Source organism: Platichthys flesus, chromosome 8 (genome assembly GCF_949316205.1).
Source record: "Platichthys flesus chromosome 8, fPlaFle2.1, whole genome shotgun sequence".
NCBI lineage: Eukaryota > Metazoa > Chordata > Actinopteri > Pleuronectiformes > Pleuronectidae > Platichthys > Platichthys flesus.
The window spans coordinates 3772249-3785969 of NC_084952.1; the positions used below are offsets into that span (position 1 = coordinate 3772249).

A 13721-nucleotide genomic window follows, 5' to 3' on the forward strand; every position below is an offset into this window, starting at 1 on the left:
CAGAAAAGAAACGTCAAAAGATTGTCAAATAATATTATTTAAGTGACTGAATTAATACAATTAAGAGAGAGGAGACAAAATTTAGGGTTTTCTACTTCTACACACTTTCTTGTATATTTACTATATATCTGATATTCTATCAACTGAAAACTGAACATGCTCTTTAACAGCAGGAACCACTCACTCGTCGTAAACATCCTCTGTTTCCATCCTGCGATAGAACTTGGCCAGTTTCACAGCCAGGATGATGCTCGGCAGCAGGAAGAGGGTACTGCAGCCCAGGCCCATCCAGAAGGTGTTCTGACCACAGAGACAAACCATTAAAACCTGGAATTATGAATCCATTGATCAACTGGTAGAATATTCATCTGCTTCACTTAAACCGTTGAGATCGCAAACATTCCTCTTCCATCTCTTTAAATGATGATGATTTGCCGCTTTTCTTTATCTGTCGTAAACATATTGGAATTTTTTGAGTTTGGTGAAAAGAAAACAAACAATTTGAAATAGGTAAGTTGGGGCTTTTAATTTGATTTAATAGTTACATTTATTAAATAAAACTATAAATAGATTAACTGAGAAAATAATGCGCAGATTTAAAAATAATGAGAGAACCAATTAGCAGCAGTCTGTCCAAATATTGCTAATTTTTCGGTTTCATAAATTAAACCAAAGCTGTTTGTTTTCTTCCTGTAAACAACACACACATGTATACGCAGTAAGTTTCCCTTTTTGAACTATTATTACCATAGAGTCCACCAAGAAACTACAAGTTAAGATTTCCGCCGTGTCAAGCATGTTGCTGAAGGGTTTGCAGGGCGCGACCTCCAGGGCCAGCTGTGGAAAACAAGACACACAGAGAAAAGGGCAACAAGCAACAAGCAGTGTTGTGTTAAAATGCAAATTACACTACACGACAGAACCACGTACTGTAACTTCACGTGTTCATGGAAAACAACATTACAATACAAATATTTGTACCGACTGTGATCGACCAAACAGCTTCGACATTTTGTGTATTTTCTTCCACGTTGTTGTGAATTCCTCAGTTTTAACTCCAGGAGAAAAACCAACAGGCCACAAAGCAAATTCCTCAACTTTACAGAGGTTGTTACTGTTATATTTGTCTCCGCTATATTTACTCCCAACACGCAAATGCCAGTAAGTCCCTGACGGGCAGCAGCGGCGAGAAAAAATCCCAGTCAACACGAAGCGAAAGCGAGAAACGCACAAGCTCCAACATGTTCACAAATTCACACACACACACACACACTTACGGACGTCTTGACCCATTCTATGTATTGATGGAAGTAGCCAACAATGGTCGTTGTGTATCTTCCTGTTTCCTGAGGAAGATAAGGACGTAATGTGAGTCATTTACAAATTGAGGAATTGAAGATAATGAAGTGAAGTCAGTTCTTTCATTACCCGACTGATTAATTGTGTTGCATTCTGGGAGATGAGTTGCTGGGCGGCTTCGATGGCGTCGAGAACCTCCAAGATTTTGTTCTGCAGGAAAGAAAACAATGATGTTGGTGTGAAGCTGGAAGTTGGAATCTAAACGTCAGACTGAGTTGGGAGGACTGGTTCACTCACTGATAGATCTGAGGCCGTTCTCTCCAGGAACCTCATACTCTGGTTCAATGCTCCCTTCAGGAGAAACATTTAAAAAACACAAGGTGAAACCAGCGATGACAAAGATTCTGGATTAAACGTACGTGAACAAAACCCACCGACACTCGATGAACAACATTTTGCTTTAAGTGCGGACATGCTGAAGATCTTTGCTCCAAAATTAAATATCCACAATGCAAAGAAAAGAATTGCTCACATACTGTTCACACACTGTATGTCACTTTCCACCAATGATGGAAAAGAGTCGTTAACAAATGAACAATTAAAACAATATTCATTTTCTTAATGTGGATATTTTGGAATGTTTTGCAGAGCCAGACAGATTTCATGGTTAGCCTTTTACAGACATATTTTCTTATTTCAAAATTTCTGTATTTGGTTGTATTTGTGTTATTGTTTTATGTACAATGATTTATAAAGCTAAATAATTGAAGATTAAACTGTAAAAAATCATAACTCAATTATTTCTTGTTTGTCAAAGGGGATTGATAACAACATCATTGCCAATTTATAAAATGATTACATATTTATCTGGATATATCTGTGTTTTAAAGTCGACATCGGTCAGGCTCTAATATTTTGGTACAAAACCCTTCATGTTAAACACAGTGTATGATTTTAGCGTAGATGTAAACACAAGAACACGCACATTAATCCTACAACACCATTCACAGTGAGATATATATTCTTTCAGGTGACAGTATCTCTGCATCTCTTTAAGTGTTACTAATAATGGATGGGGACACTAAGTACACGGGATGAACACAGGACTGCTTACCCTCGCTCTAACATATTTCTTGAAGTTGAAGGAGGAATAAGAAACAAAACAAAGAGAAACACAAAGAGCGGCTGTAAAAAGCTGCGTCACCAGAGTGCTCGAGGCTCCTGGTGCAGATCCCCGGCGTTATTCAAAAGAACCACATCGGCTTGGACGGAGAAATTAAAACTGAATATTCCTTTTGTTTCCATCTGACATGTTTGAGGATGATATTAAATGAGATGCTGAAATAAACAGTGTTTCTCTCAAGCAAGCACGATACCTTTCTCTCCAATAAGACAATTAGCATTGTGATAATATTGCACATATTCAGTAGGTAAACCAAACCCATCCAGTACAACCGACCACCTCAAGAACTTTTACTTTGAGCACTGGTGACTTTGAAATACATTTTGGAGGATATTCTTTTCTAAATATGAATAAGTTGGAGTGAAACAAGTTGTAAACACATGTTACCACCTTATAGAACTTCTCTGTAACGGATATTTACTGCTAATTGATTTAGACTCGTGTTTCTGGCCCCAAGACGATTCTAAATCCAATATTCCTTCTTCTTTTAGCTCTGTTTTGGTCTCCGCCAACTAATTTAACCAACAGTCCAGAGGAGCATGAATATCTGGACCTTAAACAGAGAAACACAGTGGTCTTACCATGGCCTGCTCCATGGGGGTGATCTGCTGAGTGTGGATCTGTCGCAGTGTGCCGCTGTGGCCCTTCAGAGCCGACTGCAGAGGGCCTCGGGGCTGGAACAGACAAACACACAGGTTTATTATAAACCATCAGAGCACTGGAGGAAATTCAAGCTCACGTGTTACAGTGAATATTAATCCAGTTAATTATCGTCTGATTTTCACACCTCCTCAGTGGCTTTAGGAGATTTCAGACTTTATGCTTTAAAGGCACTGGTTCATAGAATTTGAACAACAACAGGAAATCTCCAAAGACTCTTCCTCTGGATTTAATGTTTTTCTAATTTCCGTCCTTCTGGAGGACGCTCCTAGATCCCTCATTGGTTATAAATGAGTTTCATGAACCAGCTGAGGGCGAGAGCAGTCTGACCTCTGGGAGAGAATCTGTCATGTGTTTAAAAATGAGCTGGAGCGAGAGCTCGTGGAGCAGAAAGGTCGAACCCTCCACCAGGTGCTCTGGCAACATCGGGAAAATTACATTTGTAAATCTAATCAGACGCCTGAGTGAAGCGGAGGTTTGTATCATCCGGGATCTGAAGCGTTCTCACCATGAGGTCGGTCTGAGCCTCCAGATCCCGGGCGAAAGACAGCAGGTCGACCACAGTCACTCCTTTATTCACCTGAAGGAGACAATCACACAGGGATAATGTGAAAAGATTCTGGTCACAGCAGGAATGAGGAGCTTTATAATATAGACAAATAAAACTAACATGTCACTGACACATGAGCAGGGTTAGAGAAGCTTTCTGTGACTTATGGTATGTCATGTATGTATCTCAAGTTTTGTAATCTGTGACATTTCTGTATTTTCTCCCAAAGAAGAATCAAACCAAACACAAATCTATGGCCCAGCGAGTGAGGGTGTTTTGCATGAGGACAGGTGGTACACTCGAAATCCTTAAACTTCTTCCTCTTCCTCTTCCTCTTCCTCTTCCTCTTCCTCTTCCTCTTCCTCCCTCTTTCTCTGTCTCCCTGTGGATATAAATCTAAGTGAACCTGACAGCTGGTGTTGGAGGAGACGGGGGAAACGCCAGGTCCGGGCTTGTTCCCTTTGCACTCTTCTGGATAATCGAGCTGCAGCGGCCCTCAACACAACCCGTTGTGCTGTGTCACGTCACAGCTCGTATCAGGTGAAGCTCGGCTGCCTGCGCTACATCAGCCGACAGCCGGGGAGGAGGCTGAGCTATTTCTGGTAACACACCATTAAAGCACAGCTGCAATACCATAATATTAGTGTACGTATAGAACAATCTAGAAGCAATATTTATCTTTCATAAACAGGTATTTATACAGCTAATAAACTGACGAAATGCAGCCACATAACTTCTAATCTTCCCGGTGTTCTTGCTTCTTCCACGATGTTTGTGTGTTGTCCTGCTCATTCACATGTGCGTGTGTGTGTGTGTGTGTGTGTGTGTGTCTGTGCGTGTGTGTGACCTCTTCCAGATAGTCGGCGTAGTTGATCTCTGCCAGTCCTGCCTCAGAGAAATCCAGCAGGTTCTGCTTCCCCTCCGCCTCTAACAGGATTATTCCTCGCAGGTCGATCTTGACGCTCTCCAGCTGACTCACCACATCCTTAGTGAACTGCCGACAGAGGAAGGAGCAGACGCTTTACTGTTATGTGTTCAAGTTTTGGCATTTTCTGAAAACGCAGTCGTGTGGCAATTTGAAGGATTTATACAGCTCAGCCTCAAACTTCTTGTTAAAAAAAGCTCAAGTCTGTGTCCAGTAGAGATGTGGAATTACCATAAGTTTACATAAACATGGTTAACGTAATGAAAAGCTTTTGAATTTGGCACTCTGGGGCGACCGAACATTTGGAAGATGTGGTTTGGACAGAAGATTATAAATCCCACTAAAATGTTGTTTTTTTTCTCTGTTTGCTTCTTGTTTCTATCGTCATCTCCAGGTTCTATTAATACATTTGTGCAATTAATCCTCATCTTTAAGAGAAATAGAAAACATATTGTGATGCAGAGCTGTACAACACAACTCTCTATTAACAAACTATTACTCAATTTCACTGGGAGCAAAAAAAACAGGTGTCACTGTGAAAATAACTCATTCGTTCTTTACTTTTCTTGTTCCAACCAACATCAAAGATAAACATGATTTCCACAGAGGATGTATTTAATACAAATGTTCATTTTAACCATCAAAACAGAAGAACAGAAGCTTTTTCTGTGGCTCCACAAAGAGAAACGCAATAAAAGAAAAGTTGGCTTTCAAGTTGTTTGTTCCTCAGACGACGTGGCACCGACTGTACGTTCACAACAGAGCTTTTCCCATAAAACCAGAGAAATGTCCAGCATATGAAGTTATTGTCAGAAGGACGGAATTAACTACAAGAGCTCAGTTCCAGATAACTTGAATCCAGTGACAGTGTGTTCAAGCCAAATGCTGTATTGGACGCCCGATGAAGATTTTCTTTTCTTTTTAAAAACCCTGATTTGTGTAAAAATAGTTCATGGAAAAATTAAGACTTGTCTTCGTTGAAAATAACAAATTGCGATGTAGCGTAGCATATTATTTATATGAACACTGGTCTAGAAACATTAAGACCCACAGAATTATACATGAAGGGCTGTACATACAGTCTATGGATGTACTAATTCAGATTATCATATTTTAAATTCCCTGTCTGATCTTTTGTTTATTTAGTTATTTATTCATGTATAACAGCACATTCAAATCAAAATTCCCATAACATTGAGCTCAGATAATAACGTTGGCTGCTGTGACTGTAATACAGTCGAGCTGATGCATCAGTTCTGATTACGAGTGTGAACAAAGTAAAGGAAGAGTGATGTCGGGCCAATGTCTTTATTTTCACAGTGACCCCGTAGAGATTCATGTTGCATTGTGGGTATACAGTCATGCACTTACTCAGACTAAAAGGAGCTGGAATGTGGATATGCATTTTAAAATGTTCTGGCGGTGAGACAGTGTGTTTTCCATAATGTTTCAGCAGAGCCTTATCATATTCATATACATGATTATATAACGACCGAGCAACAGTTTGTTCCACAGATAAACGTCGGCTAGAGAGAGACAGACTCTTGGCAAACTGGAATTATACACAGGAATTTAATCAAGACAAAATGACCAATGCACAGATGCAGCCGGGCCTCGTATCAGCTGTGGGCTCAAAGACGAGCCAAGGACGGCTCGTGCCAACTGGCGAGGAAAGTACCCGATATGTCAGGAAGGCAGAAGTGTCTGGCTCGACGTGTGCTGAAGCAGTCGGCCATCAACGCACACACTTGTGTTGTTGGATCATGTTAATGAAACGTTTCAGCCGAGGACGGAGACATCTGCAGTCTCCAACACTGGTAACGTTTACAGCGACTTGTCAAATGTGCATATGGCTTAAATTCTCACCCTGAGAATTCTGTACAGTGCAAGGATTTAGTGTGTATCAGCTATACTCTGAATATACTATTAACTAATTACTAATAATACATATTTCATGCAGTGCAGATATGTGCTTCACTTTCAAATACAGGGTTCAGTATCTTGCCCAAGGACACTTTGGCAAGCAGACTGGAGGAGATGGGGATCTAAATATAATATAATATAATATAATATAATATAAAAAAATATAATATAATATAATACAAATACCTACCCGGATAATTATAATAATTAACTTGAATGTGATTGTTATGTGTGCAGTGTATTCTGAGTTTTCTACTGACCACTGTAGTGTTAAGGAAAGTTGAGATGTTGAAGACTTTGTCCAGACGCATGGCCAAGTAGATGCCTTTGTTCTCCTTGCACGTGCTGAGAAACGACAGCAAGACAAATGCACAATTAGAGCGATATAGAGAGAGAGAGAGAGAGAGAGAGAGAGCACAGTGGAAACATTTGCTGCCACCAAGTGAAATGGACTGGAAGTACAGGACAGGCTGACATGAGCCCTCCACAGCCGTGGATATGAAAGATAAATCTCTCCCATGATCAAACAACCATATAGACTCTCATAGTGTCCACAGCTTCAGCACTGCTAGCTTGTTAATGCATGCGACTCTGCTCTGTTTGGAAACATAACGACTGTGGGTTTCTCCCCCCCCCCCGGGTTACCGGGGATGTGCAGCAAACTCACTGGAGGGAAATGATGAAAGCTGATGTAATCGCTGAGAAAGAGGCAGAAGAAAAAATAAACTATGCTAATTGGATCCTTAATGTCAATAGCAACTCTCCTTTCCCATTTGCATTCCCATCAATGGAAGTTAAATATTCAGTTGCACGCTGAAGATCCAGCGCCTGCACCAAAACAAGACTGAAATGGTAAAATTGGCCTCATCAAGGAACATTATCGGCTCTAATTGAAAATGATCTTGTCTTGCCGCGACATCCTTTCAGCTTTGTAGACAAATGTAAACATGTGGCAGATACACTCGTCACCTAGATACTGTGGAATGATAAGTTTTCTTTGCCTGTATAACGTCTCTGCTGTCAGCTCCAGCTCGGAGTCGTTGTACATGTAGCCCGGGATGAAGTTCTTCCACTCGGGGTTGACCAGGTACGGGGTGTCCACGACCTGCAGGGACAGGAACACGGACGCGTGATCAATAACTCTCATGGGATCGATCAGTAAATTCAATAAGTGCCTGACTGGCATTATTAAAAGCAGAATTTAATAGTAGATAAACCAAGGGAACCAAAGAAAGCAGCTTTCACTGTATATATTCCATTTAATACTGTGTTGTAACAATACTGTTATATCTGCTGGTATATTTAAAAGAGTGGTCAGTGATTTCTAAGATGAATAAATGTAATCTGGATATTATAATCATAAACATCAAATTTACTACTGTACATTTTGTTCTGGTGTTCATATGTAATGTATCCAGGCTTGTGACTTGCCTTGAAGAGCTCCTTGCTGTGGAAAGGGTCACAAACAAGCTTTTCAACGTTCCCTCCGGCCAGGAACATGGTGGTCACCAGGCCCATCAGTACCCAGGAGAAGATGAAGCTGAATCCCACGCCGCTGTGGAGAAGAGCAGACGGAGCCTCAGGTACCAGGACGTGGAGAATGTCATAGAAATTGTAATCCTCATCCTTCTACACTCTCTACTCTACATTACTTTCTTAGAACTGTGGTTTGTAAAGTAAATAGTGATGTAGAAGTAGCTGTGACAGTCGCTTTATATCGTTGTAACTCGCTCAAGTTGTCATGTGCATGTGTCGACCTACGCCATGAGCATGGTCCCTCCCGTGTTGGAGATGCAGCCCCGGGTCGTGGGCGAGGCGTGCTTGTCGTATCCCAGAGTGCCGCACAGCAGGCCCAGGTAGTTGAAGGCCAGGACCAGGACCACCATGCAGCACAGACCAATGCAGCCGATCCACCTGCAAACGGCAGTAGGAGCTGGTGTTAGGACAACACAACTGGAACAACGTGTTCCTCAGCTGACGTCTCAGCAGCTGAAGGCGCTAAAATGAAAATGTAATACAGCTGATATGTCATCTTGGCTTTCTCTCCATTTCAAACTGAATAATGCAGAAGTGTTATGAATATTTCATATAAATGCAAAATATCAATTCAGGGTAATACGGTTCACATTAATTATACAGGAGCTTTGGAAACGAGTCTGGTCAAGACAGATATCATGAAGTGTATATCAACATTGTTTCCTGTGTAGTTTCTGGATTGAAAACATTGTTTCTTGAAATATAAAACTTTATGTCAGGACACGTTTATGGACGTGTGGCTCAGTGCACCTGTAGAAGTCCATTTTGTCAATCTCAGGATATTGGTCCTCGATCTTAGCATGGGTGTGGCTGATGAAGATGGTGAAGTTGGACAGGAAGTTCTGCACTGGGAACGCCTTGGAGAAGCTGCTGATGTTGTGGCCGATGCCGTCCACCAGGCTCTGTACACCTGAGAGACACATCACGCAATTACTCAATGGAATGATCCGTGTAAAGATACTGGAAAAGATACTGGAAAAACAGGCAAGGCTGCAAATTCAACTCTCAGAACTTTGTGCAAGGACCAGAAACGAGACATGGAGAATGCAAGCAGAGTAAAAAAAATCTCAGTGAGTCATAAGGAGTAAGTTTAGCACCACAGATGGCATGAGGTATTAAATAAAAACAGAAGGATTATTCGTGTTTGCTTTCAGGAAACTTACTCTCCACAACACTTCTGGTCTGTTCTACCACCATGTGAGGCGTGTCGTTCAGAGAGGAGAAGCCCTGCGGGAGGAGAAGGGACAGAGAACTCAAACAGGGTCGACATGGACACTAAGTGAAGGCCGGTGGCAGAAGTCTGCTGATAAATCCAGCTGCAGAGTAAGAGAATCCACAGATAACTGTATAAATGCTCCAGACTCACCCTCTGCACGATGGTGCTGAGGTCCGTCCTCAATACCTCGTTCATCTTTTCCAGCTGAGTGTTCACACGGGGCAGCTGAAATATGAAAAAAGACAACAAGACTCTAATAAACATGCACAGTTTAACAGTATCTTACATAACCAAACGACTCCAGCTCCCTTACCTCTGGTTTTTGACATAAACCATTGTAGTTTAATTCATTCATTTAATAATTTTAAACACACGTCATCTGTAAGTGTAGAGTGTGTAGTTTTTATTCACCCGTGAGAAGTTGGCGCTGATCTGCAGCTGGGACAGCGACTGGCGGATGTTGCGGCAGAGCTGGGCGGTGGTGGCGTCGGAGCGCTCGTCGTGGCAGCCGGGGTCGTTGAGCGTGCGGTTGATGCTGGTGCGGACCAGGCTCAGGTTGAAGTTGAGCTTCCCCGTCCCCTCCTGGAGAACCTCCAGAGACACGCTGACGTTCTCCAGGGCCTCCTTGGTTTCTCGCATGGCTGTGAGCAGAGAGACGGGAGGAGTTATGAATGTTTTATTGAGAATCCTTTAGTTCTGTTCTGGGACATTCAGGCAAACTGATGTAAACAGGGAAAAGCACAAATGAAGACTTATATTCAGAGCAGTTTAAAAAACAACTTTTTGAATATGAAGCCAAAGTTTCTGGGGCAAAGACAAACTTCAAATCTTAGGAGCTGGTACAGTTATGAATGTAATTAATTAATCAGATTCATTAAGTGTGTCAAAAGGGACAGTTCATGTAAAGATACACATCCACACTGGATGCATTGGAGGACCTGAGCCGAGTTCAACACACTGAGTTTTCAGGTCCAAGCCCTAAAACTTGCAATCTAGGTCAAATGATGTGTCTGTGTCCTGTGATGGACGACACATCTCCACGAAATACCAAAAATGACAATAACCATCTTTGAGAAAAACACAGAGGAGGCGGTCAAGACACTTGGCATCACTTGAGGGGAGCTGTCATGTCGTCCATCTTAATTTCCAGTGTGTGGTTCGACTCTGTAACATCCAAATTTAGACTTTCGACTGCTGAGCATCATTGTTGGAGGGGAAACAATAATCCAACACGAACACTATGTATAATGAATGAATGATGTGACTCTTTCCTGCAGCAGACTCCTTCAAATCACACAGGATAAAGAATGGAAAAAAAAAAACACGGGAATCCTTGAACACTGGTATAAAAGATGCAAGAGGGTAAAAGAGGAAACAGTGAATCTACTCTCACACAGTTAAATGCTCAGCAGCACAAGAGGGAGTAAAGTTTGTTGTTCTATCAAGTTAAACTTCTGCAGCTGATTAAATGTTGTTTGAAGACTCGGCTCAGGCCCAGTAACACAATGATACACACAAACACCAGGGACACAAACTGTAACCACAGACATATCTGTCGTCAGGTTTTCTGACACCTCAACTCTCGACATGTTTCTGGTTAAAAAAACAAAACGCTTAGAATAAAACTAAAGCAGGACTGGTTACACAGACGCATAATCCTCGTTATGCTCACTTTACAATGAGGGGGTTAAACGTTGGATTTCCAGGTGCAGGGAGATCTGGTGACGCCATTAACTTAAAACTGCACCGTGCAAAGGATACTGAATCCAGACTTACAGGAGACAGTGTACTCAGATTCAGGTTTATTAGGTTATATGTTTACATGCTCTAGCGTTCAGAATCACTTTCCTCAGACTGTCCATTGCTGCAGCTCCTCTTTTCAGCCTCTGTCTGGAACACTTGGTTTTAGCTCCCCCCCTCCCGGCTCCAATGTGTTGTAAATGGTCAACTCTTTGTAGGTGTCTTAATTTCACAAAAACATCTATTTAACACACCAGAGGGAAGAATAACTAAAAAAGCATCAAATGTCTCCCTCAGAAACGACACATGAAGCTGCTTTTTGTTCACCACCTCCTTCCCTCTCTGAGTTTAAAACGTTGTACCCTTGCACCGTGGTGAGATGTTGCGTTGTGCAGTTTTAATAAATTACTCGGTCGTAATTGGGGCTCTGACGGCTCCAGGAGCTTGAGGAAGGTCACGGGGGAACAAACCACAGGGGCAACACCATGGTCAAAGTTCACAGGGTCAGGAGGAGGAGGGGGGGGGGGGGGGATTCAAAGGATTGTGGGTCACTGTTCGGTCACTGTTACCTTTGATGGCTCTCTCGATTTTCACTTCATAAAAAAGCATAAAAAGGAAGATTTGAGGTGAAAAGGTGCTGAATTGTTATAACAAAGTTTAAACATTTAGAATATATATCATCTCACTGAACCTATAGAGACATGAAGTACACTACGATGCTGTGTCACTTAAGGTGAAGCAGCTGCAGCTGCAGCCACAGCTTCCACTCAGCAGCTGCCAGACCTTGGTCGTCTGATTGTATCGTGACCGAAATAGGAAATTAAAAAAGCAGCGGATTTACCTCCAGCCATGTTGAGCACTCTGTCCAGGGCCGGGTGGACCTCCTTATCCAGCTGACCGTGTATCCTTCCACCCAGTAAAGGACCTATATCTGCAGAGAAGACAACGTCAGAGCGTGAGGAGGAGAAGTATTTGTTTCATATTATTAGCATCATAGCTTCCGCTGGTTTTAAACTTTCAGGAAATAGCGGCCTGCAGATGTAACACAGGAGAGAAGTAGGATGAGAACAGGGACCACTGGAGATATTCAGACCTAGTTCTGTCACAAAAGTGTTGGGAAAACAAGTCACGGAGACGAGACGTGGTTCATCTTCCACTTCATTCACTCGCACACGCGGGGAGAGTGTCTACTTACGATTCAGGTCGTAGATGACTTTCTTCTTGGCCGTGGCGTACTGCGATATCAGGTAATCAATTTGCTGCGAATGACAAAGAGTTGTGTTGTCATGTTGAAATGCAGACAACGAGAAAACGCGTGGCACAGTGTTGTGTGTAATGTTCTCTACAATGGGAATCAGGTCTGGTTTCTGTTCTCAAATAACAACCGGAGAGTGAGAGTGAAATGTTTTGGCTCAGGAGGAATTGTCGCTGCTGCCAAAGGTGAGAAAATGGTCTTTTCTCGGGTTAAAGGGATTAAATGAAGGGATTAGATGAAGAAGGCATGAATGAAACAGAACATTATTGACAGTCACGCTGTTTTGTACTGTCGCTTTAGACTGTAACACTCTCAGACAAATATATTGTGATACACTGGGGATCAAGTCCAGGCTCCAGTCAACAAAGACTGAACCTTTGCTCATGTTTCCCCCAAATTATTCCAGTCGCCTGAACTTAAATCCTTTCCTATAATTTGACTGTTGAATTTCTAGAGCATGCATTTTTACATAATTTAATTTCCAGGACTGTTTCACAAACTGTTATGATCTCATTCCTTTTTCGACAAACACTCTGAATGTGTGAGTGTAATGAAATCGTGGTATTAATCACTGTTGTCGTACCATGGGCGTGTCGTTGGCGAACGTGTGCAGGTCCCTCATGTTGCTGTTGACCAGTCTGCGGATGTTCTTCACCTGAGAGCTCAGGTTCTGATTGGCAGCGTACGCACACAGCACGCCGATCCTGCACAGAAACCACAAACACAATCACCGTGACCTTTCTGCTGCCGAGTGACCTTTCTGCTCCAACATCTGTCACAGCAGCAGCAGCACCCCCACCCCCGGGGAAACAGGAGATAACACGTCATCAACAGTAGGGGTCAGTGTGCACCACCTAATTCACCATGACATTTTCTTAACAGCATCCAGAGAATGAGCAGAGGTGGAAAAACAACTCGAAAAGTGTAGAAGAACAAGTCAAATTACAAGAAGTATGAGTATTAGAATCAAAATAAACTCACAGAACCAAAAGTAAAAGTACTCACTATGCAGAATGATTTCTAAAACTGGATTATAAGCAGCAACGCATTACTAACACATCTATAATAAAACATTATGAATTGTTTTTTTGAGATAACAACATGGAGAAGCAGGTGAGTCCTCTCGGAGCTCCGAGGCTCCATCTGCACATCGAAGGTCCCGGGCTTGTAAACATATTCAAATGAAATGCAAAAACACAGAATCATTAAAGTGAGTCTCTCTCATACTTCAAACAGACCTGGTGCCAGGCTTAATTAGCTGGAGCAACATCAAGGGACAGGCAGACCATAATATTAAGCTGTTTCCAAGACTCCCTCTAGACACAGCTGAGTTTTGTCTGCACCTCACCGGCAAACATCACGCGTGTTAAGTGTGTTGCATGTATGTTTTTATGGCTGTGCAAGAAAGGAGGTTCGGATTTATCATTTGTATTA

At 42.2% G+C, this 13721-nt stretch overlaps 1 protein-coding gene across 9 annotated transcripts in view; it reads right to left on the reverse strand.

The window, feature by feature from the left end:
• The window catches only part of prom1a (prominin 1a), a 63841-nt gene that overhangs the window by 7431 nt on the left and 42689 nt on the right, over positions 1-13721 (reverse strand). For 6 of the 9 annotated variants that reach the window (XR_009921756.1, XR_009921757.1, XM_062394076.1 and 3 more), the window contains exons 4-23: positions 12871-12991; positions 12228-12291; positions 11874-11963; positions 9704-9933; positions 9443-9517; positions 9240-9303; positions 8827-8986; positions 8302-8454; positions 7972-8095; positions 7542-7645; positions 6801-6885; positions 4540-4686; positions 3651-3722; positions 3064-3156; positions 2414-2431; positions 1597-1650; positions 1429-1509; positions 1278-1346; positions 748-837; positions 185-300 (exon numbers count right to left, since the gene is read on the reverse strand). Coding sequence is in view for 7 of the 9 variants with exons in the window: in XM_062394076.1 (XP_062250060.1) it covers positions 185-300; positions 748-837; positions 1278-1346; positions 1429-1509; positions 1597-1650; positions 2414-2431; positions 3064-3156; positions 3651-3722; positions 4540-4686; positions 6801-6885; positions 7542-7645; positions 7972-8095; positions 8302-8454; positions 8827-8986; positions 9240-9303; positions 9443-9517; positions 9704-9933; positions 11874-11963; positions 12228-12291; positions 12871-12991 (2010 nt within the window). In the remaining 2 variants the exon portion in view is untranslated. Of the gene's footprint in view, positions 1-180; positions 301-747; positions 838-1277; positions 1347-1428; positions 1510-1596; positions 1651-2413; positions 2432-3063; positions 3157-3650; positions 3723-4539; positions 4687-6800; positions 6886-7541; positions 7646-7971; positions 8096-8301; positions 8455-8826; positions 8987-9239; positions 9304-9442; positions 9518-9703; positions 9934-11873; positions 11964-12227; positions 12292-12870; positions 12992-13721 lie in introns of those variants that run through there. The other 3 variants (XM_062394075.1, XM_062394073.1, XM_062394078.1) reach the window with 2 other exon arrangements.